This window comes from Trematomus bernacchii, unplaced genomic scaffold (genome assembly GCF_902827165.1).
Source record: "Trematomus bernacchii unplaced genomic scaffold, fTreBer1.1, whole genome shotgun sequence".
NCBI lineage: Eukaryota > Metazoa > Chordata > Actinopteri > Perciformes > Nototheniidae > Trematomus > Trematomus bernacchii.
Window position 1 is genome coordinate 1,151,971 of NW_022987784.1, and position 21,435 is coordinate 1,173,405.

Genomic DNA, 21,435 nt, shown 5'->3' on the forward strand with positions numbered 1-21,435 from the left:
TTACAACGTGACTTCACTATTATTTAACAACTCTTTTTATTGGGTTCTTTTATTTGGGGTTAGAATAAGTGAGAAATGGATTTAACTTCTGTTAGACAGCTATCATACTGAATAAATATTTACTCTGAATGTATGCAAAAATGTATGGCATATAGCTGTCTAACAGAAGTTAAATCCATGTCTCACTTATTCTGACAATGTATTTAACCCCACATAAAAGAACCCAATAAAAAGAGTTGTTAAATAATAGTGAAGTCACGTTGTAATAACAATAACTCATCTATTATCAGTTCTTATCAGTTCTTTTTCTGCTTTGCCAAAAGCCACTGTGTCAAGTGTCCTAGTACAGTTGCCGTATGTAGTGGCGGACCATCTCGCACATGCGCAGTACAGATCGGGCAGCTGGACCGATCGGGTAGTGACAATGTTCATAGATATGTTTGCATGTATGCTCCATGGATGTAGGTATGCTCTGAGGTGATATCAATGATGCTTCATGTTTATATCTGATCAAACTTCTGCTACAGTAGAGACAGATGAACCATGACACTTATCGACAACCAAAACAATGCAGTTCCCTTCTGTTTAAAGGAAAATACAGTAACGACTGACCGTAAGACGTAAGTTAAATGAATTAGTAAAACATTCTTGTACCGTTAGCTAGTTCAATGTAGCATTACACTCTGAAGGTGGATTTCCTGCCATTAAAGATGTTGACATGTAGACTGCATTTATGATTTTCGCTGGTCATATTTAACTGATGATTTTACAGATAGGTGATTCAGAATAGACAAGTCGCCTTTGGACTGATCTGACAGCCCTTTGACATGATGACCTACTTTGGAGCAAGAGCAATCCTTCTCAATCTGAGGTACAGTTTCCATAAAGCAGGCTGCTTTACCAGAACCAGGCTCATCCATAGCTCCAGGACATATTTTGTAAAAAGAAGGCAGATACTGTCGCAGATACCCAAGGTGACGTTGCTATGTTGGGGTGCTGTCAATGCATCACCGTGTGCAGCCAGATGCCAGGAAGCCATTCTTCCACATCCAACCGCAGGCAAGAAATCCCTTGCCAAAGTCCAAGTGCACAAATTAATATTTTTTCTTCGCCTTAGCCTTCGTGCATTAGTCCTTCTCCTCAAATTTGGCCCCCTGCTCCTCCTCTCGCCCCTGACTCTGGTGTCCACTCGCTGGGCGTCTTGCTGGCTGGGGGCTCTTCTGTGGGTCACTGAAACATCTGGTCCTACTTTCATCAAGCTGGGGCAGTGGGCCAGCACCAGACGGGACATCTTCCCTCAGGAGTTTTGTGAGCGCTTCTCCACGCTTCATGTAAAGGTGCGCCCTCACTCCTGGAGCCACACCAAGCAGTGTCTCCGGAGGGCCTTTGGGGAGGGCTGGAGGAACGTTTTAATGTTTGACAGCAAAGAGCCGGTGGGTTCAGGGTGTGTGGCTCAGGTGTACAGAGGCTGGGCCAGGACAGACCAGGTGGAGGATCCAGCCTTCCAGTTGTTGGTGGAGGAGATGGAGAAAGAAGACCTGCTGGAGGCATGGGAGATCCCTGGGCTGGGAGGAGTCGCAAGGGCCCTGCGACAGCTCTGGAGAGGGGGCAAGGAGGAGGAGGGCTATGAGGAGAAAGGTCGCTTTGAGGACAGCAGCACAGAGAAGGGCCATCTGATACCTGTGGCTATCAAGGTGAGTGTTAAAATCACAAAACAGCATCAATGGAGTCATGCCAGAATCATGCCTTCAGTAACCGTTTCTCGGTACAGACTGTCTATCAGGAGCAGAAGCTTATAAATAGTTTCTGGGGTTGTACAGGTGATTCATCCAGGCGTCAGGAGGCAGGTGGAAATGGACATCCTGCTGATGAAAATGGGCAGTTGGCTCCTGCACTGCCTGCCTGGACTCAAGTGGCTCAGTCTATGTGAGATAGTAGAGGAGTTTGAGCAGCTCATGACAAAACAGGTGGGAATATTCAGATCCCTACATTTAAAATATACAGAATTTTCAATAACCTTATTTCTTTAATTGCACATATGAGCCTATTTGTCTACTCTTTTGTGATACTTAAAGAAATACACCCTTTTTTCAGATTGATCTCCGCTTTGAGGCCAAGAACATAGAGCGTTTCCAGGAAAATTTCCGCAATGTGGATTATGTCAAGTTCCCAACTACGTTACGACCATTTGTTACCAGGTCTATTTTAGTGGAGACTTTTGAGGTGAGTACAGACGGATTCAAAATGTATACAAAAACACTGACAAACATGATTGAGTGGTAGTTTGAGCCCCAAATGTGCAATGTAACACATATCAGAATATCAAAAGCAAACATCTACAACTAATGAAAGATAGTCTTTCTTTAAATAACTCAACAACAATTGACAAAATGTCAGATTTTCAGGAAATATATAATAATTGTGGTTGAAATAATTATGTACATGAAGCCCACGTTGTCCTGTTTATTTTCAACATGTTTTTCAGGAGAGTGAGCCCATATCCAACTACCTGAGACCTGACATTCCTAAAGAGGTGAAGCAGAGAATCGCCAGAATGGGAATAGAGACCATGCTGAAGATGGTGAGAAATGTCACCTGCAGGATATCTGTTGCATGTTATTTTTACCATTACTCTTATTTCATGACTTGTGTGAATGTGATTAAAGGGCCCATGTCATGCTTTTCCGGTTATTACCCGTCCCCTTGTGTGTTATGAAGGTTTTTATGCATGTAAACGGTGTGCAGAGTCAAAACCCTCAAAGTACACCCTGTAGCGAGTAAAACTCTAACACAGAAAATACCTCCCCAAAACGCCTCGTTGGAGATACGTCATTGTCCATTTGATTCTTCCATTTCGTTCCGGGTACGGCATGATGTCAACCCGCACCCGGAACGAAATGGACCAATCCGTGGAGCCGTTACGTTACGTCCGCGGAGCCGTTACGTTAAGCCCCCGCTGATTGGTTCAAATTGACCAATCCACGGACTTCCTCACACACACACTCTATGTGCAGGCAGCAGCTCTGCTGATTTCTCCTCCCTGGCTGCAGGCTGATAACAGACAGTTGGGATCGCGGCGAAATTCTCTCTGCAGACCCATTCTCACAGCGTTTATCAACCTTTTTCTTACTCAATATCAAGCCACACTTATTGTTTTTACTTCGGCTGTGAGTTTGTGTGTGCTCAGGATGAGTTTGGCTGTGTTTCGCTATGTATCCTAAACAAGGAAACAACACCTCCACGGAGCTCAGCGCGATTCACAACGTCCCGACCAATCAGAGCACACTGTGCTCACAGGGAGGGTGGGGGCTGGAGCTGTTGGAGCTACAACGAGCCGTTAAAGGCAGAGAGTGAAATTCAGTGAATACACGTAGTTTACAGAGATGCTGTATGAGAAACCAATGTGAGTTTGGAAAAATGCACAATATAAATCTATTCTAGTAGACCTCAACAATGGAATTATGATCAGTGGAAATGGCCATGACATGGGCCCTTTAAGATCTTTTAGATTGTATGTTTGCTTATTGTCTCCATCTATATGTCTGTTTTCCAGGTTTTTGTTGATAACTTTGTCCACGGTGATCTCCACCCGGGGAACATTCTGGTCCACTGCTCCGGGCCTCTTCCTGGTTCCTCTGACGGGGCTGGGGTCTCAGGGGAGGCTCAGGGTAAGACCACCCTCACTGACCTGTGGGACACGGTGGTGGTCAGCATCAGACCGGAGCCCTGTCCTCTGCAGCTGGTGCTGCTGGACGCCGGCATCGTAGCCCACCTCAGCGAGCACGACCTGTCCAACCTCAAGGCTGTGTTCACTGCTGTGGTGCTGCATCAGGTAATGAGGTTCATGCTGAACTATGACATAAGGAAAGTCTATGATAAAAATGATTGCATATCATGTAGAACAGGTGTGTCCAAACTTTTTTCACAGAGGGCCACATACAGAAAGATATTCGAAGGGCTGGGCCACTCACTAGAGCAGTGGTTCTCAACTGGTCAGGCCTCGGGACCCACTTTTTTCCTTGTCAATAAATCGTGACCCACCCCCATTTTGAACCGCTCAAATCTATTCAACAAAAAATCAGCATACAATTGTAATTAAAGTGAAGTACAGTGCATATATCCTTATATCCCTTCACAGAACTAAAGTATGCTTTTAAAGAAAGTTTAATCTGATGAAGGTCATTAAGTTTCTAGAATCAAAGTTGAACTGTATAACAAAAAAAGGCACACTTGACTTGTATTCATTCAATAAAAAGGCAGACATGGAGCCAATCCTGCAAATTCACCATACGTGAAAACGTGTCATGCTTTTTTGAAATACTAACATATAAATACGCATTCTGGTACACTCTGAGAAGAAAATAAATGAATCCATTACCACCAGACATATTTAATAATAGTTTATGCCATTTTTTGATTTTCACTTTGTTCTGACAGCTGAACTTGCTGCTCCACACAGAGAGAAGAGTAAAGAGGAGAGAGTCTGTACTTTAAATTGTGGGTAAGGGTAGATAGCTCCCATTGTTCTGTGACCTGTCAATCATCAAACCGGGGGTCGTATTTCATTACGTGTTAATTTTTATCTGAATATGTACCCATGGATGTATAAAGAATAGTTCTACCGCAAAGTTATTCTCCGTCGGGACTTCCTGCAACAAAACCATGCCGTTATCTTGATTCTGATTGGCCAGAAGACTAAAAAAAACCTCAGCAAAGATGTTTTATTGAGAAGATTATCACTACGTCACTGAAGTTTTCAAAACCGTTGATGTTCTCCGGCATTTCCAGTCCAACGCCTACTGCATGAGCAGCGTTAGAAAATCGGCTTTCAAAATAAAAGTTTGACTTAGTTTGGAAAAGAAAAAAGTTATTTTCTTTTTTCACTCCCACATCTGCGACCCACTCGATGCTTTTTTCTTATCAACTTAGTTTGCACACCCCTGATGTAGAAGATGGGTTTCAAGCAGTGTACTTATATTAGCCCTTAATGACCTTTTTTTAAATGGCTAACAAGAAATGTATGTAATCTGTAGGTCACATAAAACCTCCAGCTTTGACTAACTGTTGCCATGGTTTTGGATTTCCTTTTCTCAGGGCGAGCGAGTGGCAGAGTTGCTCCTGAATCACGCTCGGGCCAATGATTGCCAAGATGTGCCGCAGTTTAAGAAGGAGATGGCCCAGCTGGTGGACAATGCTCTCAGCAAAAGCCTCTCCCTGGGAAAGGTACTTACCTGGAATTGCAAATATCTCAGTGTTATACTTATTCCTATGCACACGTAGTTTATGGTGTTGGTTGGTTTTGTGTTAGGGAATAACAGTCACTAAAGATTTCTCATGATGTGTTTTGTTTGCTGTGTTTATAGTTCCAAGTGGGGGAATTGCTGTCCAGAGTCTTTGGTGTACTCATCAAGCACAAGGTAAAATATCAGGAGGTTACATATTTATGTTAAAAAAAACTACTACTGTAGCTTTAAATGCTGTAATTAGGATACTGCCAACTGTCAATCAGGGGAGGAAACATAATTTGAATCCCTGATGGGACGTGGCAATGTAGTTTAAAACATAATTATACTGTCAATGAATATTTGGTTTTATTTTCTTAACTGAGAAATCTATGAATACAAGTCTTTAAAGAGATAATCCTATACTTCAAGGTCTTCAAAACTATCCTTGCACACGTGTCATTTGAGCTGGTTTAATACATGTACCAGCTTTGTTGCAGAAAGGTGTTTGATCAGCTATTAAACTCGATGTTGATTGTTTTTCTAGGTGAAGCTGGAGAGTAACTTTGCCTCCGTTGTGTTTGCCATCATGGTGCTGGAGGGTCTCGGCAGGACACTGGATCCAAACTTGGACATCCTGGATATTGTCAAACCTCTGCTGCTAAAAAACTATACCTCAAGGCTCTGACACACACACACAAGAGCTGGGCATCTGTAACAACACAACGCACCTACACTCTATATATTTTATACATATAGTAGATCTATAGATAGAGTGCATGCGTGTGCTGTGTTCTCGATATAGTGGTGGTTGTATTCAAGCTAACAAGATGCCACTGTGGGGGCCAAAAACACTGTTTCTTCTCTACATTGTAGCAGTGCCCTAAATACCTCATTTTTAATTTGTTGTATTCCCACTTTGATCTCTGCTTCTCATGCGTTTCATCATCTACTGTGTTTGTGCTATCATTTCATTTAGAGGAAAAGAATCTTCCAGGCGCCTCTAACTGAGCCTAATGAAGGAGAGTGCGTGCGTTACACGAAGCAATCCCGTGTTTATGGAGTGCTAATGGACTCAGACATAGATTGCATCAGAGACCATTTGTAGTGATTTAAGATATAAGAGGAAATACTGTGACTATCCCTGGTTGCTGTCCAATGCATGTTTAACTTTTTAATGACTAATATTGATCTCAAGATGTCTTTTATTGCTCTGTATTTTATTGCATCTGAGATAATGTTGTCTAATGGGCCATATTTGCTCTTGTGTGAATCACTATACTGTTCCATTGATGAAGTGAAGTCTAGACTAAGTGTGCACACAACTGAACCATCTCTTCTAACTTTCCATTAAAATAGTGGGAACAATTTGATGAATAATACATTTCAATAAAAAGGGAATCTGTTAATTGATGGGTTTTTTTTGTTACCAAGTGAAAGTTTTCTCACCTTTTAGTGACTGGTGCTGCTTCAAAGCAGAACATTCATTACATCATGGGCACAGTATCCATTAATTTACAATTTTATTAAATCTGTCAATGAAAAACACAGACAAGAGACGCGTTTCTGTCAATGTCATCAGGAAGAACAGTCAGCATGGCTGAAAGAGTGAAATCAGGAGGTTTTTGGTGCAAAAAAACTCATCACATACCCTTTATTGCAAAACTGTTGACTTTTTCTTTTATCACCATCAAGAGCCCAGATAGAGCAGCACTGTTCAAGTAAGGAGGGAGGGGAGAGGTGACAACTGTGTAAAAAAATCTTTCAATAATAATAATTAATAATAACAATGACAAAAGAAAATCAAAACATCTCTAAAAGACAAACACAATCACCTCAGTATAAGACGAGATTATGTCACGGTCACAACAACCAGAGAAAAGTTGTTTTATTTTTTTCCCTCTTTTTTTAATGAATTAAATAGTTTTTAAAAATATCTCACCATTTACTTATACTCATCTTTTTTCATTTATTGCGAAAAATAGGCAACTGGACTAATTGTGACGATGTTCTCTTGTGTGTTTCTGTGTGTGTGTGTGTGTGTAACAGAGAAATAGAGATTAAGTGGAGAGATAAAGTGGAACGTCTCGGAGCGTTGGCACTGAGAGTAGCAGCAGTGTGTGGCAATGCAGTACTCTCATCCAGCCACCAGGTGGCACAGTTCAGTATGAACATCCCTCCAGGAGCGATGGCCCCCTGTGCCAGAGGAAGTTAAAATATGCCAACGTCAGCCTCTGTTTTTGGAATGATGCTTGTGTGTTGAAACTTTGTCCACGGTCGCTTGTCTGCGTTGCAAGATCTCAGTTCTATGTACAAAGGTTTCAAATCCCTGAAGGACATCTACAAAGACAAGTGCAACCTCCATGTGACCATCCCCTTTCTGGAATAGTTAAGGGATCAAAGGGTTCCTCTATAGGGAAAAAAGGGGAATAGTACCAATCAGATAGATTAGGTAAACGTGCCACGACAGAATCAACAGAATTGTTCTTGGGAATAAAATTCAGGAATGATGGCTGAGGACCAAGAATTAGGGATGTCAAAAGCTGAAGGGGAACAGGTTGTAACATAGTTTCCTCACTCAGAGGGGGCACCAAAATATCCTAACATAAGTCTTTCTAACATAATGTCCAAGAGAGGTGATGAAACAGGAAAGAAAGCAGCGCAAATAAAATATCGCATCCATCGTCCATTTGTCATATCCGTTCATGCTGATCCATCAGTCTCTCCATGCATTTTAAAAATAGTCTTTTAAGACCAAGCAGTCCTCCTCCGTGTTGAATTGATTGTATTTTGTTTAATGCTCGTCCCGCACTTTTTCTGTCAGTCTTTGTCAGCCCCCTGGAGGACTGGCTGCCCTCCAGTTCTCTGAGGCGGCCCCAGCAGGAGCATATAGCTCATTTACAAGGGGGATAGAAGGGACACCAAACAGTTAGGAGGGGCTTCTTGGGATTGGATATGTGGAAGAAATCAGGGTGTAAACTTTAAGTACGATGTGGGTGTGCGTCCTTCCATAGCAGGGCGAGGGAGCGCAAGGAAGGCCAACAGGGCTGGAAAGAGAGAAGAAGGGTCTATGTATAGGTCTTAAGCTCAGCGCTCATTATCTTCTCATAAACACAATTGTCTTTGAGGCCCAAGCTACGTTAAGGTCATGGCAGATGAAGCTTCTCGTTGACTTTTGTTTCACGTCATCGAAAAGATCAGCAGCTCTCAGTGATCCATGACTGGATCCAAACAAGGTCAAACTGAGAATTCGTAGGAGATTAGATGGAAGGGACTGGGTCTTCACGGCAGCACATCTCTTCCCAGACTTCTCCCTTTTACGTGAGCAGCATCCATCATCTATAAATTATCTTTTTGGGAGATGTTTTGGAAGACACAGCTACTATGCCAAATTATCTCCATATGCTTGTCTTTGAATTCCTTTTGGGAATGTATGATGGGCTTGTGTGGTATTTAAGCCTACTCAGATAAGCATGAAATGGATGTGTGGGATAGGGCAGGAAAGAATAATCATCTACTCCGACTGTCTTTAGCTTCTCTCCATGCTGTTGTTCCACCGGCTGCCACCAGGGGGGGGGATGTTTGGGCTAACAGTGGGGGGGACGAAGGGAGGAGGGCATCTGATCAGACATTGTGGCTACGAGTTGAGCCAGGGGTGGTTGAGGCATTCGCCGGCCGAGGCCCTCTTCTCGGGAACCATCTCCAGCATGGGCAGCAGGAACTGGGTGAAGAGGCCGGCGTCTTCGTGCGCCCAGCCGTACTTCTCCACCAGCACGTCAAACAGGGACCAGGGCTTCAGCTTGGTGATGTGCCGCAGCTCGCCTGCAGGGGGCGACAGAGAGCAGAGTCAATGATAGCATGAGGATGTGAGAGATAAAACAGAAGGGCGGAGTTAAAGGTAGGGTAGGTAAGTTTGAGAAACCGGCTCGAGATCGCTAGAATTTGAAAATACACAACCGGAGAAAATCTGCCACTTCCTTACAGAGCCCCTCCTCCAACACACACGAACGCGCACATGACCAATGAGGGCACGAGATAAGTTTGTGCACAGATGGAAGGCTGACAGGCAGGTAGGCCATCCAGTTATTTTAGCCGGGCCGGCTAAAATGATTGGTCGTACTTTTAACAGTATTACGGCTTCCACAGATGACATTTTTTTATGGATTTTTTGTCAAAGCACTTAAGATATTCATTGCTATCGGGATGTTAAGAGCATTCCATGGAATATAACAAAAAGTGTATCTCGAGCCGGTTTCTCAAACTTACCTACCCCACCTTTAAGAGGGTCGGTTCACCAGAATGTAGTTTCTGTTCGAAAACACCAAAAGACTGGTGATAGTACTAAGGTTACTTTTAAGAAGGATCATCCAAAACCTACAATGAATTGTCTGTGGACAACTTGTAATGGATACGATGTTCATTCATTATGCGGAACATGGGCACTGTGGCTTATTTTGTGTAAACACTACATATGCTGGCTGCTGCTGTACAAATACATAGACCTACACATTTGTATAATACACGGCTGAAAATAGTCCCCAACTACTAACTGACTATTTACACCTGTTAAAGTAATGTAAGCTAAAAAAGTACACTTAGGTAAGCCATTTTAGAAATTAAATGTACTATATATATTTTTGTCCCATTAGGCAGTAACAAATAGATTGCCACAGACAGTATTGAGATCAGAAAGGGTTGGTAGACAGACAGGTTTGTTGGTTTTGTTTTGTTTTGTAAAAAGATCAAACACCAGCATTATCATTTTACTTCACTTAGTAATATCTAGCCATGCAGATCGTTTTAGTTTTGACTCTTCACTTAAGATATTTATCTCTGAGATCTCAGCCTCCACCCCAGGACGGTCAAGTAGGACAAAATGTGAAAAAAATCAACAGCAACATCTTTTTACAAAAGTCACACTAATAAAAACAGTGCTCAGTGAAGTATGTACAGATGGTACGGATTTAGGGTGGGAGATACCACTAACTTTAAAATCCAGGGCCAGAATTACAGATATCACCATCAATACCGTTCTATTATTAAAAGCAGCAATTGATTTTTAAGAACGTGAGCTTACATGAGACAGATTGTGTATTTTGGTGTATTTATTCTTAAAAAGCTGCAGGTTGTTACTCTATACAGGACTTGGTCATCTACAGTGACTATGAAACATTTAAAAAAAAGATGTTGCTGTTTAACTTTGTAATTGTTCAATGTTTTGTGCCAATAAACAAAAATATCTGCCCGGCCAGATTCCAAAAAAAAAAGCAATGTTTTGGGGTTATTTGGGTGAACTGAATTCTGCAGGCTCCAGCCAAACACTACAGCAGCTGATTTCCCTGGTATCATTGCCACTGTGAACGTGTGTTACACTGTGAGCTGCTGTAATGATGGGGTTGAGTAACCTGTAGAATTATTGTCTGCAAACCACAAGAACAGAGGGCGACAGGTAGAGAGAGAGAGAAGTGGAGATGTAATGGAAACACACGAGGAGAGGAAGTTGTTCTTTATTAAATAGAGAAAGAAAATGACTGTCTGGGAGCGGATGATTAATGATGGAGGCAAAACACAAGGGTCAGTTCAAACCACAGCTGCCATGGTAACCTCTCCTTCCTATACACTGATTGGAGAACATGAGATGGGAGAAAGGAAACCATTGAGATTCCTTTTATTGTATTGATGAAGTTTTAGTGTCTAAAAGGACGTCTTTTTGCATTATTACAGACATCGACTGTCCCAAATGACTGTGTGTATTTATAATCTTTACACCTGTGTTTTTATGAAAGTGTTCAATTGTTTTGTCTCCCCCATCAATGTGCATGAAGGAAACGCAGCCGCTCGATTGCACCGCCCGTCAGAAAGCAGACAGCAGAAGCCCGGAGAGACAGAGCGGGAAAAGTCAGACCAGATTAACGGAGCGCCAGGGGATAAAAGAGAGAACATTGAGACATCAAGTGCAGGCACAGACCTCAGATAGAGACAACATCAAAGGCAAAATATTCAGGTCTCATGACACGTTATAAAGAATATATGAGCAGAAAGGGAAGGAGATTGGGGGGGAAAAGAGAATAAATGAGAGAGTGCAAAGGGTTATCGGCTGTACCAAACACAGATCCAGACACTTACCGGGCTCATAGAGGAGCAGTCAGAGACATTTAAGACCTGAGGTGCAGTAAAGCCTCACTGTTCTGAGAGTACCACTTTACTGTCATTGTTATTGTAAATCCTGCCATTGTAATCTTATTACTAGAATAGACTACCTTCTTATTTAACCCTAACCCTAACCATTAAGTTATTGATTTACCCTCGAAATATAATCTGTAGAGATGAATTACTTCAAGTGAAATTGGTTGTTTTGATTCTGGTTGTTTCATACATTTATATTTCAAATTAAATCATTATAAAAAGGTATAAACGATCTATGCTGGTTCGTTGAAATCTATATTAAGATAATACATGTCTATAAATGTCAGATTTTTCCTCTGATGGCAGTGAATTAAATGAACCATTTTGTTGCATTCCATAAGTAGAAATCAGTATTACTTTATGAATTATATTTTCTATTGCCGATTGTCCAAAGGCATATTAAAAAATATTATTATACATTTTATTTTATTATGACTATATTATATAGGACCACTTTCCTACTACATATAAGAACAAAATCAGCAAAACCTGGTTTTAGCTTTTTTTTAATAAAGTAATGTAGTCTTTGAATTGCTTTAACAATGAACATGTTTTTGTGTCAAATGTAATTTACTTCAGGCCACAGCAGGTGTGCCTTTATTTATGAATGTGTTTTTATTGACCTATTAAACCATGAAAATGCTGTCTTTCCAGAGAACAAGAAACTACATAAACATGAAGCCTAAAACTCAAATACAATGTGATCATTTCATAATGATGCAATATTAATGGAAATCAATAAAGCTACAATTATTAATGGAATTTTTGCTGTGAGAAAACGATTTGAATTCATTTAGAATACTGTGGCAGTACTACAAACGTAATGACACTAAAAACGTCCCAAAACAGCTACGTGAGGCCTCCCCTGCCCTTCTCCTGACGACCTTTGACCCCGGTGTTGTTTACCTTTCTTGGAGAAAAACTCCCGGCTGAACTTCCCGGCAGCGAACACTTTGCGTGGTACCTTCCCAAGGAGCTCCATGATCAGAGCGATGTGGTCTGCCCACCACCACATACATCACAGAGGGAACAGGCACGATTCAGCATTACAACATGCACACATACACATCAACACGGCGGGCTGTATGGGACCGACACACACTGCTGCCTTGGGGTGCTCCACGGAACACACAGCTACTTTAACCCCTCAAGTGGTGGGGATTTTATGAGATTGTTCCCACTGATTTCAGTCAAAATATTTAATTAAAGGTCCCCTATGATACTGTTTTTCATCAATATATTATAGGTCTCAGATATATACAAAACATGTCTCTGAAGTGTTTGGCTCCAAACACCAAACAGATCATTGCAGCATTACCCATAATCCCCTCTGTTTCAGCCCTGTTTCAAAAGTGCTGATTCTCTGTCTGTTACTTTAGATGAAAATAAGGAGCCCCTCCCCACGCCCCTCTGAGAGATATTTGGTTAAAAAGAACACAATGGTGCTCTAGGAGGAGATTCAGGTGATAAGGTGGGGGGGGGTTACCTTGGTTGGTTATTGGCTAATGGTTACACAAGCCAAAAAATCGTAAAGTGGCCCAAATCTGATCAGCTCATTTTCAGACAGGTTTTTATATAAATGGATCAGGACAAAAAGAGAGGGGGTCTTTCTTCCTGAAACTTTCAGAATGTCTTTACACAGAGGTCCCCTCTATGTAGAAACGACGTGAAAAAGTGGATTTTGCATAATAGGTGACCTTTAATACATCCAGTTATTACCTATCTAATCCACAGCAATATAAGCTTATTTTATGATGGGTTAAGCTAGTGTCCATGTCTGTACGTTTTAGGCCTCTGTGTGTCCCAGTCCCACCAGCTCTCTAGCCAGCGCTACCTCTTCTGTTGAAGAACTCCCGGGAGTATTTTCCGGAGAGCGCAAAGTGCCTCGGAATACAGCCGAGCAGCTCTATGATGTGGGCTATGTGGTCTATAGAGGAGAGAGGGAGGTGGGAGGGAGGGAAAGGGGGAAAGGAAGAAGGACGAAGAAGAAAAAGAGAAAGAAGAAAGACAAGGAAGGGGAAACTTAAATAAAAGAGAAGGAGAGATGAAAGTAAAGAGGGTAGAATGTGGATAGGGAAATAAATCAGGAAGTGACAGATACAAAAGATCATAGAGGGGTTTGGGGAGGAATAAAAAGAGAGGAGAGAGGAAGGAAAAAAGAGAGAGTCACAGACAGTAAAGGAGAAAAACCTGTGTTAGTGAGCTGTGCCTCCACAGCAGAGGTGATGAAATGAAATAATCAGCCTTGGAATAAAAGAGACATGCATGAGATTCAGAGTTGAATGAAGTGAAACCCAGAGCTAGATTTTCTATTTGGCCTCAATGGAGGGAGATGAAAGGTTTGAATCATGATCAATCTGACACTGGCTTATTGCCTGTGCAAAACATGCCAAACGAGGCTAACTGTGAGTCACATGCAATGGGAACGAGCTGGTGAGATCAAAGCTCACAGGAGATAAAGACATGAGGTGAGGATGAGGGTGCATACACAGGGTCTGATTTTCTTTATGAATGAACATGTGACTTCATGCTTCTGTTACTAACTGTCACCGTTTAACTGTTTCTACAAAACAGATCTGGTATGCTACAAAAGTCTATAGATTGAGGACAATGTGTGATGTCTCTATATATCTAAGAAAGGTTGGGTGAAGATGAGTGGAGGCAAAGCAGCAGAATAAAAGGACAGAATTTACAGTTGACAGTGGATAGGGGGATTTGGGGAAAGGGGGTAGCTAAACTAAGCTCATTTTGGCCATTTTGATCAATTTAGACGTTTTTAATTTATAATGAATAAATTAGTATTGGTTTATCACAGTTCTTGGCCATTGTTCAGATGCATTGTTAGAAACAATAGCCACACTTTTATGTGGACGACATGCTGACAAAACCACCACACATGCATGCTTAAAACTGTACAATCTATAAAAGATCTGATTTTGGTGTCTGCACTTGTATTAAGCGTTTTTCAAACTTAATTACAAGTAAATTAAAGTTTAGTGAATGAATTTCAAGCTGTGACTGCATCAGTGCACGTTGTGGCACACTTGGCATCAATGCATCTGAACAATGGATTCAATCGGTAAAGCAAATTGAGATTGAATAGCACACATACACACATTTTATACAAAAATACCTCAAATTAAAGTAAGAACACTTTCAAAAACATTTAGCGACATTTTCCATTAATATTAGCTCGTTTTCATTTAAAAATGCACATATAGAGAATTCAAATGTATTCATAATAAATCTTTAAATACAACTTTCCCCTAGGGAACACTTACGAAAGCATTTTATATTTCTATATTTGTCTGTTTACACCATGAACATTTAAATACTCACCCTCATCACGGGAGTAGTCCTCTCCAGAGTGGGGCTCAAATAAGTAATCTCCAGTGGCCAGCTCAAAAGTCTACAAGAGATCAAATAAAGTATTTTACTCGAGTCTATACTGATATAAAGGAATGTACACCAGTGGCGAACCGTCAGGGCCTTCAAGGTATTCAGAGAATACCCTGGAACACTCAGATAAAACAAACAAAAAATCGATTTAATTATATAAATCAAATGTAATCAAATGTATGTAAAATGAATAAATGAGAATCGTATCTTTGTGGTTGACATTTCAGTGGTTTCAGCAACCAATCAGATTCTGGGTCTCTGGGTAGAATATCCTTCAACCAAGGTATTCTATATCCTTGATAGAATGCCCTGGCCGTTGCACTGAATGAGAGCGTACCTTTGGATTGACAGTTTGATCAACCAATCATATATTGATTTGTAGCCAATGGGCGCATTCTTTCAGAGTTTCCCTCGGTTCCAGGGTCCTCTAGAAGGCCCGGTAGTTCACTGGCTCGAGACAGAAGAGGATCTAGATGAATGCCACGAAGCAATTCATATGCCGTGTTATTGTTTTTAACGTTGAAATGGCAAGTGCAACAGGTGAAGATGATGTTGTATCGGAATTGTTTTGAGTACCCTTTTCAAGACGACAATTCAGTGAAAAGACGGACATTATAACGGCGGGGGGGGGGGGGGGCGCGGCGGCGGAGGGTGTGTGTGTGTCTACAGAAGGTCCAGTTGTGATAGACACGGTTCGCCACTGAGTTACACTGTATGTATCTCCTCACCATGCAGGCAGTGCTCCAGATGTCTGCAGGAGTGCTGTAACCCGCTCCTATCAGGACCTCGATGGAGCGGTACTGTCTCGTCTGGATGTCCTCTGTGAAGTGCTTGTGCTGTGAAGGGAAAACAAACCTTACAGAGGGGTTCTGCATCTTAACCCCTTATAGTGCTTCTATAACAACATTTATGTTTTGAATGCAAAATTAACAACAATGACTCTTGCTGCCCCCTAGTGTCTTGTTAATTTATGGGAAGCCACCTTTTTATAGACATAGTCAAAGTTCAATAACAATCTGTGATTCTAGTGTGTATACTGTTTGATTGCAATTGTAATGGTTCATAAGATCAGCCCTCTAAAGAAAACTCCTCAATGCAAATAATAATTGTTCAAAACATGCCAAAGCTACCATTTCAAACTCCTCGAAACAAACTTTTCCAACTGGATTTTGTCAAGCTTGAATGTCAATATTTATAATATACAATCAAAATAATTGTACCACTGTGCTGCTGCTTTGACAGTACGTAAAAATGCTTCAAATACAGTGCATTCAATCCAGTTATATATATATCAATTTCAAGACAGTCTTACCACCCAGCAGGCGTTTCCAAGATCAGCAATTTTGACTCGAATAGTCTCAGAGTTGCGCGGGTCCAGAGGGTTGATCAGCAGATCTGCAGCTCGGGCTTTAACTGGGAGGAGGTGGAGGAAAAGAACAGGGTTAACACACACATTCAGCAAAGATAAAAAGTAATAATTGACATTTATGAAAGATCAGAGGCGCTATGGCTTTTTTCAACAATAAATCCAATCCTGGCATAGTCGTGATGACATATGTATAGTGTTGTTTCACTGGCTTTATGTGGTGTTTGCACAACTATTTGTGTTTAAAATCCCTATGAGGCTCTGGAGATGTGATCCTAAAAGTGACCCTAGAGCTAGAAAGAGTGTCAAAGTGTAATGATACTAATATGAATGGTGTGGGTGGATGAGTAATGGTGGTGATGAGTCATTAATAATACCCAGAGGACATATGTGCATGACTCTGAAACATAATAATGAGCCACTGGATTCTCTTCTTAGGCAGCTATAATGCAAAAAAAGCATTGATGGTTATTTATTTTCCGCTGATTCGTCACCTTTCCGAAGATCTTTACATGCAGATTTAAATTTAAATAACCTTTGCAAAGTAGACCTTGGCAAGAAGAAAGCAGAATTGAGGCGGTATTGGTAGATCATGTATGGTGCAGTAGGTTGTTTTATTTATACTTTTATACATTTTAGCATGTTTTGTTGACCTTGTCCTGGCTGGTTTTCTTTCTGTGCATGCTGCTCGGGACGTATGTGCCGTACAAGCGTACACAGCTCATGTTCGGAGAAACCTTAAAGAAAGGCATCAGTAAAGTGGAAAAGTGTGAACTATTCATATCTTAAACTGCACTGTAACTTTTTATTCATGTATCTTTTCTTTTAATGTTTATTTTATTATCTTTGATTTTAATGACTGTTTTTAAATGCCTTTTTCTGAATGTCTTTCATTTTTGTAAAGCACCTTGAATTGCCTTGTGTTGAAAGGTGCTGTATAAATAAACTTGCCTTGCCTTGTTGTGTGTCACTCAATACATGAATCCACTAACTGCAAATAACTGTATATATTATAACTCTAATAACTTTAATAAATATAAGTCGAAGAGCCCCAGTCAAACTCTAGTTTATTACTCAAAGAGTGGGATTACAATTGCCTCCATTTTAACATTTTGAATGGGATTGGACTCTCTCTTTCTCTTACACGTTATATATGTCTTAATGTGATAATTGTGTCAAAAATGTAAAAAAAATAACTCTCTGCCTTTTTATATTACGGGTTGCTCTTTTTTGTGGTCTCCATAGTTACAAGAGACATTTTCAAGAACAGTTTAACAACTTAACCCCTGCCTGTGTAGTCACCCACGAACTCTGTGTAATGTACAATGAATGAACGCCCCATATTACATTTAAAGGTAGGGTAGGTAAGAATGGAGAAACCAGCTCGAGTGCGCTAGAATTTGAAAGTACCCAACCGGAAAAAATCTGCCCCTTCCTTCAGACTTCCTTACAGAGCCCCTCCTCCAACACACACGAACGCGCACATGACCAATGAGGGCACGAGATAAGTTTGTGCACGAGATGGAAGGCTGACAGGCAGGTAGGCCATCCAGTTATTTTAGCCGGGCCGGCTCAGATGATTGGTCGTGCTTTTTACAGTGCCACGGCTTCCACAGATGAATTTTTTTAATGTATTTATTGTCAAAGCATTTAATATATTCATTGCTATCAGGATGTTAAGAGCATTCCATGGAATATAAGAAGTGTTTCTGAAGTGAATTACCTACCCCACTGCTTAAGGAGCACAAAACTTAACAGGTTTTATCTCCTAAATATTAAACACTTTAAAGTTTAGAGTTCCTAAATAGATTTCTTATATTAGTAAATCAGTAATTGTAAATGTGTGAAAATGTAGATCTCTGTGTGTGTGAATCAGTGAATATAATAAACCGTCTCACCCTTGGGAGTATCTCCCGTGCTGGAGGAGGACACAGTGCGACTGCGGTCAGCCGTGGGGCTGTTGGGGGACGGGCCCGCTCCGATATCCACCATTCCCACAGAAATGGGGTTTCCCGGCAGAGGATCCAGGGGCAGTTCGGGGAAGAGAGGGATGATGGGCGGAAGGCGGATGCTGCCTCCGTTGGTCAGCCCCGGCTCGCCCAGGTCTCCGTTGTACAGCTCGTACCCGGAGCTGAGAGAGTGGTCCCGGTCTGTGTAGCTGAGCTCCGACTCCACCAGGGGGCAGAGGAGGGTCTCGGCGGTGGAGGAGGGGCGGGGCGGAGGATTGTCAGGGTTCGGTTTCCGTCCCTCGGATCCCAACGAAACGTGACCGTTGGTTTTGGCCAGATTGCTCTTGTTGTTCTGGGGTTTCATGGGCGAGGTGGATTCTGTGAGGAGTTCCGTGGTCGTGTCGTCGTCCTCGTCATCCTCATCCTCATCTTCGTCCTCATCTTCGTCCTCCTCATCCTCCCCCTCCTTCTCCTTTGACTCCTCTTCCTCTACAGCTGCCTCCTCATCCTCTGTTTTGCTCTCACTCTTTGGCTCCTCTGTTTTGCTTTCCTCCTTTTCAGTCTTTTCCTCCTCGTCCTCGTCCTCTTCCTCTTCCTCCTCCTCCTCCTCCTCCTCCTCCTCCTCGTCCTCCTCTTCCTCCTCCTCTACCTTGCCCTCCACCTCCTCTTCCTCATTCTCGGCTCCTTTTAACCCTTCCTCCTCCCCCGCATCCTCCTCTTCCTCCTCCTCGCCATCCTCCTCTACCTCTGCTTTGGTGGAATTTCCATTACCCTCATTCGTGTTGGGGAGAGTGGCATCATCTTTTTCAGCGACAGGCGTGGACTCCTCCTCCTCCTCCTCCTCCTCCTCTTCCTCCTCGTCATCCTCGTCTTCCTCATCCACCTCCTCATCCGGGTCATCTTCGTTGATGTGGAGCTCCTCGTTCTGCTCCTGGGGAGGCGCCGCACCTTAAATGGAAGGAGCAGAGGAAATACTGTTAAAAGAGGAAGTGAGTGAGTGGGAAGGAGATAGAGACGCAATCAAAGACCAGGAGACTGGAGAGGAGGCACAAGAGATACAAAGGAGAAGAAAAGAAGCAGAAGGTGAGGAGACAGAAGGTGGAGGAGAAAGACGGAGTTTCTATTTTTCTTTCTTGTGAATCAACCTTGAGCCGCGTTCACACCGGAGTACTTTTCCCCGTACTTTTCGCATTTAGTTCCGTTAGTACCCCTTATGTCGCGTTCACACCAAAAAGAGTACTTAGTGCTGGGAACTTTTACCCCCATTTTTAGTGCCTGCTGAGAGCAGGTACTCTCCTGGGGGAAAAAGTGCCCCAGTTCTGATTGGCTGGGCGAATTGCAAACCACGCCCCGTAAAACTCTGAAATGTTTTGTAGAGCCGCCATTTTATTATCCTCGCATTAGCATTATTAGCATTAGCATTCGCCCAGCGCACAAACGCAGAGAGACTAACTTATGGCAACACAAAATAAAACATGGGAGCGGTGGAGATGAGGAGGTGTCGGCGTTCTGGCGATTTACTCGGAAGGCTTCAGTAGAAGCTGCTGGGAGTCCCAGCAGCTTCTACTGAAGCCAGTCCCCAACTCCGGGGACTTCCGGCCGGGGACTCCGGGTGGCAGTATACGCCGTGAAGTTGTTTGCGGCCTGCCAGTAAACCCAAAGCAGAAGAAGACGAAGTGACGTCAGCGGCTCATTTGCGTAATCTTCCCTCAGGGACTTATTCCGGTGTGAACGCGATCTGTACTAAGTGCCCTGGGGTAATAAGTGCCGGGGCACTAAGTACGGCAAAGTACTTGGTGTGAACGCGGCTTGTCTCCTATACACAGTGGGACTAGCGTGGGCAGAGTGGTTGGAGCCAATCCACCTCCTAGTCATTCACTGACAGACGGCATGGAACTACACACTCACACACTCACTCAAGCTGAAGATATACTCGCTTTAGAAAAATCACCTTTCAAGTCGTTGACAACCAGAGTAGAGTAAAGAGAGCAGCCTAAGCTACACACAGGATGTATCTCACTTTCACTTCACAGTGGATCGCACACAAAGAAAGAGAGGATTGCACACCACACCGTTTACAGTAAAGAACTAAACAAACTGGTGCCTTCAAAAGGATGCTAATTAGAATAAGCTTAGATTCCTATAAGGAGAGAAGAATCAAAAAGATACATACTGTTTGAATATGAAGTAAAGCCATGCAATGCTAATAAAGACTATGCATGTCATTTGTTTCTATAATGAAACTAAGCATGAGTTTAAGAATAGAATCAATGTGTTTGGGTGATTAAGACTCATTTCAAAAAGAACGTTTGTTTGCAAAAAAGAAAACAATTTTGATCACTAGACCACCCGGACTGCCCTAAAATACATATTTAACCAATATCAAATCACATGCAATATACGCCATTTATCATTTTAAAGGGGCCCTATTATGCTTTGCATAATAATGCTTTGTAACACTCGCGCTTCTATTGGCTAGCGCTCCAACACATTGTACGTGATAGGCTAAGGGGCGGGACATCTCTAAGTGGTTGACCGATCACAACAGAGCCGGCCAGCTAACCAATCAGAGCAGACTGGGCTCTGGTTTCAGACAGAGGGTGAAAAGAGGTGCTGCAGCACAGGCAGTATGAGAACAATAAAGAGCTTTTTGAACATTAAAGCATGTAAACATGTCACAGTAGAGACACTACATACAAATATATGCCTGAAAGTGTGCATAAAAGAGCCCCTTTAAAGAAAGACAGCATTTTGAACACACTTTAATTAAGTGATTTATTAATCCAGCCGTTAACAGAAACACTAAACCTGGGAACACTTGAAAGTACTCACATGTATGATTGGTCAATCTCATTGGCCTGTCCTTCTCCCTCTCTCTCTCCCTCTCCCTCTCTCCCACCTCCTCCTCCTCCTCATCCTCCCCGTCCTCCTCATCATCATCGTCATCGTCGCTCTCTCCCAGAGCCATGCTGGGGCCCAGCTGCGGTTGAGAGGGACGAGGGGTGTGTTCGTGTTCCCCTTTCTCTCCCCCGTCTTTGGATCTCTCCTCCTTCTTCTCGGCCTCTCTCTCCAGCGCTTCGATCTCCAGCATCCGCCTCTCCAGCAGCTCCGCCTGCCGCTTCTGCTTCTTCTTCAGCTTCTTCTTCTTGTTCTTGGAGATCTTTCCCACCTGGGAGGAAAACAGAACAGACAGGAGAGGAAGAGGAAGAGGGAGAGGGAGAGTCACAAAGGGAGGCATGACGGGGAATAACAAGTATTGATATTTATTTGAACTGTGTGTTATGATTTGTGAGTGCACTAAAAGTTCCATTGT

The 21,435-nt window shown here is 42.4% G+C and overlaps 2 protein-coding genes across 3 annotated transcripts in view; one reads left to right on the top strand and one right to left on the bottom strand.

Annotated features, from left to right (window-relative positions):
• Positions 1-399: 399 nt before the first annotated feature.
• Positions 400-6,631, top strand: adck2 (aarF domain containing kinase 2). Of its 2 annotated transcripts, XM_034149433.1 has the most exons (9): positions 400-620; positions 773-1,694; positions 1,821-1,967; positions 2,095-2,223; positions 2,486-2,581; positions 3,554-3,832; positions 5,095-5,223; positions 5,364-5,417; positions 5,770-6,631. In XM_034149433.1, the coding sequence occupies exons 2-9, from the start codon at positions 828-830 to the stop codon at positions 5,908-5,910; spliced, it is 1,842 nt and encodes a 613-aa protein (XP_034005324.1). In that variant the 5' UTR covers positions 400-620; positions 773-827; the 3' UTR covers positions 5,911-6,631. The 2 variants fall into 2 exon arrangements, with proteins under 2 accessions (XP_034005324.1, XP_034005323.1); XM_034149432.1 differs by having other exon boundaries at positions 400-1,694.
• A 230-nt stretch (positions 6,632-6,861) lies between these two features.
• Positions 6,862-21,435, bottom strand: part of LOC117497448 (SRSF protein kinase 2-like) — a 66,990-nt gene continuing 52,416 nt past the window's right edge. The window contains 8 exon segments of the mRNA XM_034149434.1: positions 6,862-9,044; positions 12,315-12,407; positions 13,243-13,335; positions 14,748-14,817; positions 15,536-15,643; positions 16,120-16,220; positions 18,072-19,070; positions 20,955-21,291. Of these exon segments, the coding sequence (XP_034005325.1) occupies positions 8,860-9,044; positions 12,315-12,407; positions 13,243-13,335; positions 14,748-14,817; positions 15,536-15,643; positions 16,120-16,220; positions 18,072-19,070; positions 20,955-21,291 (1,986 nt within the window). The 3' untranslated portion in view covers positions 6,862-8,859.

Bases quoted from the DNA above. Each gene is read 5' to 3' on its own strand.
- adck2 (XM_034149432.1), top strand. From the start codon at position 828: ATGATGACCTACTTTGGAGCAAGAGCAATCCTTCTCAATCTGAGGTAC. The intron at 1,695-1,820 runs GTGAGTGTTAAA...GGGGTTGTACAG, and splicing joins TGATACCTGTGGCTATCAAG to GTGATTCATCCAGGCGTCAG. The intron at 2,224-2,485 runs GTGAGTACAGAC...CATGTTTTTCAG, and splicing joins TTTTAGTGGAGACTTTTGAG to GAGAGTGAGCCCATATCCAA.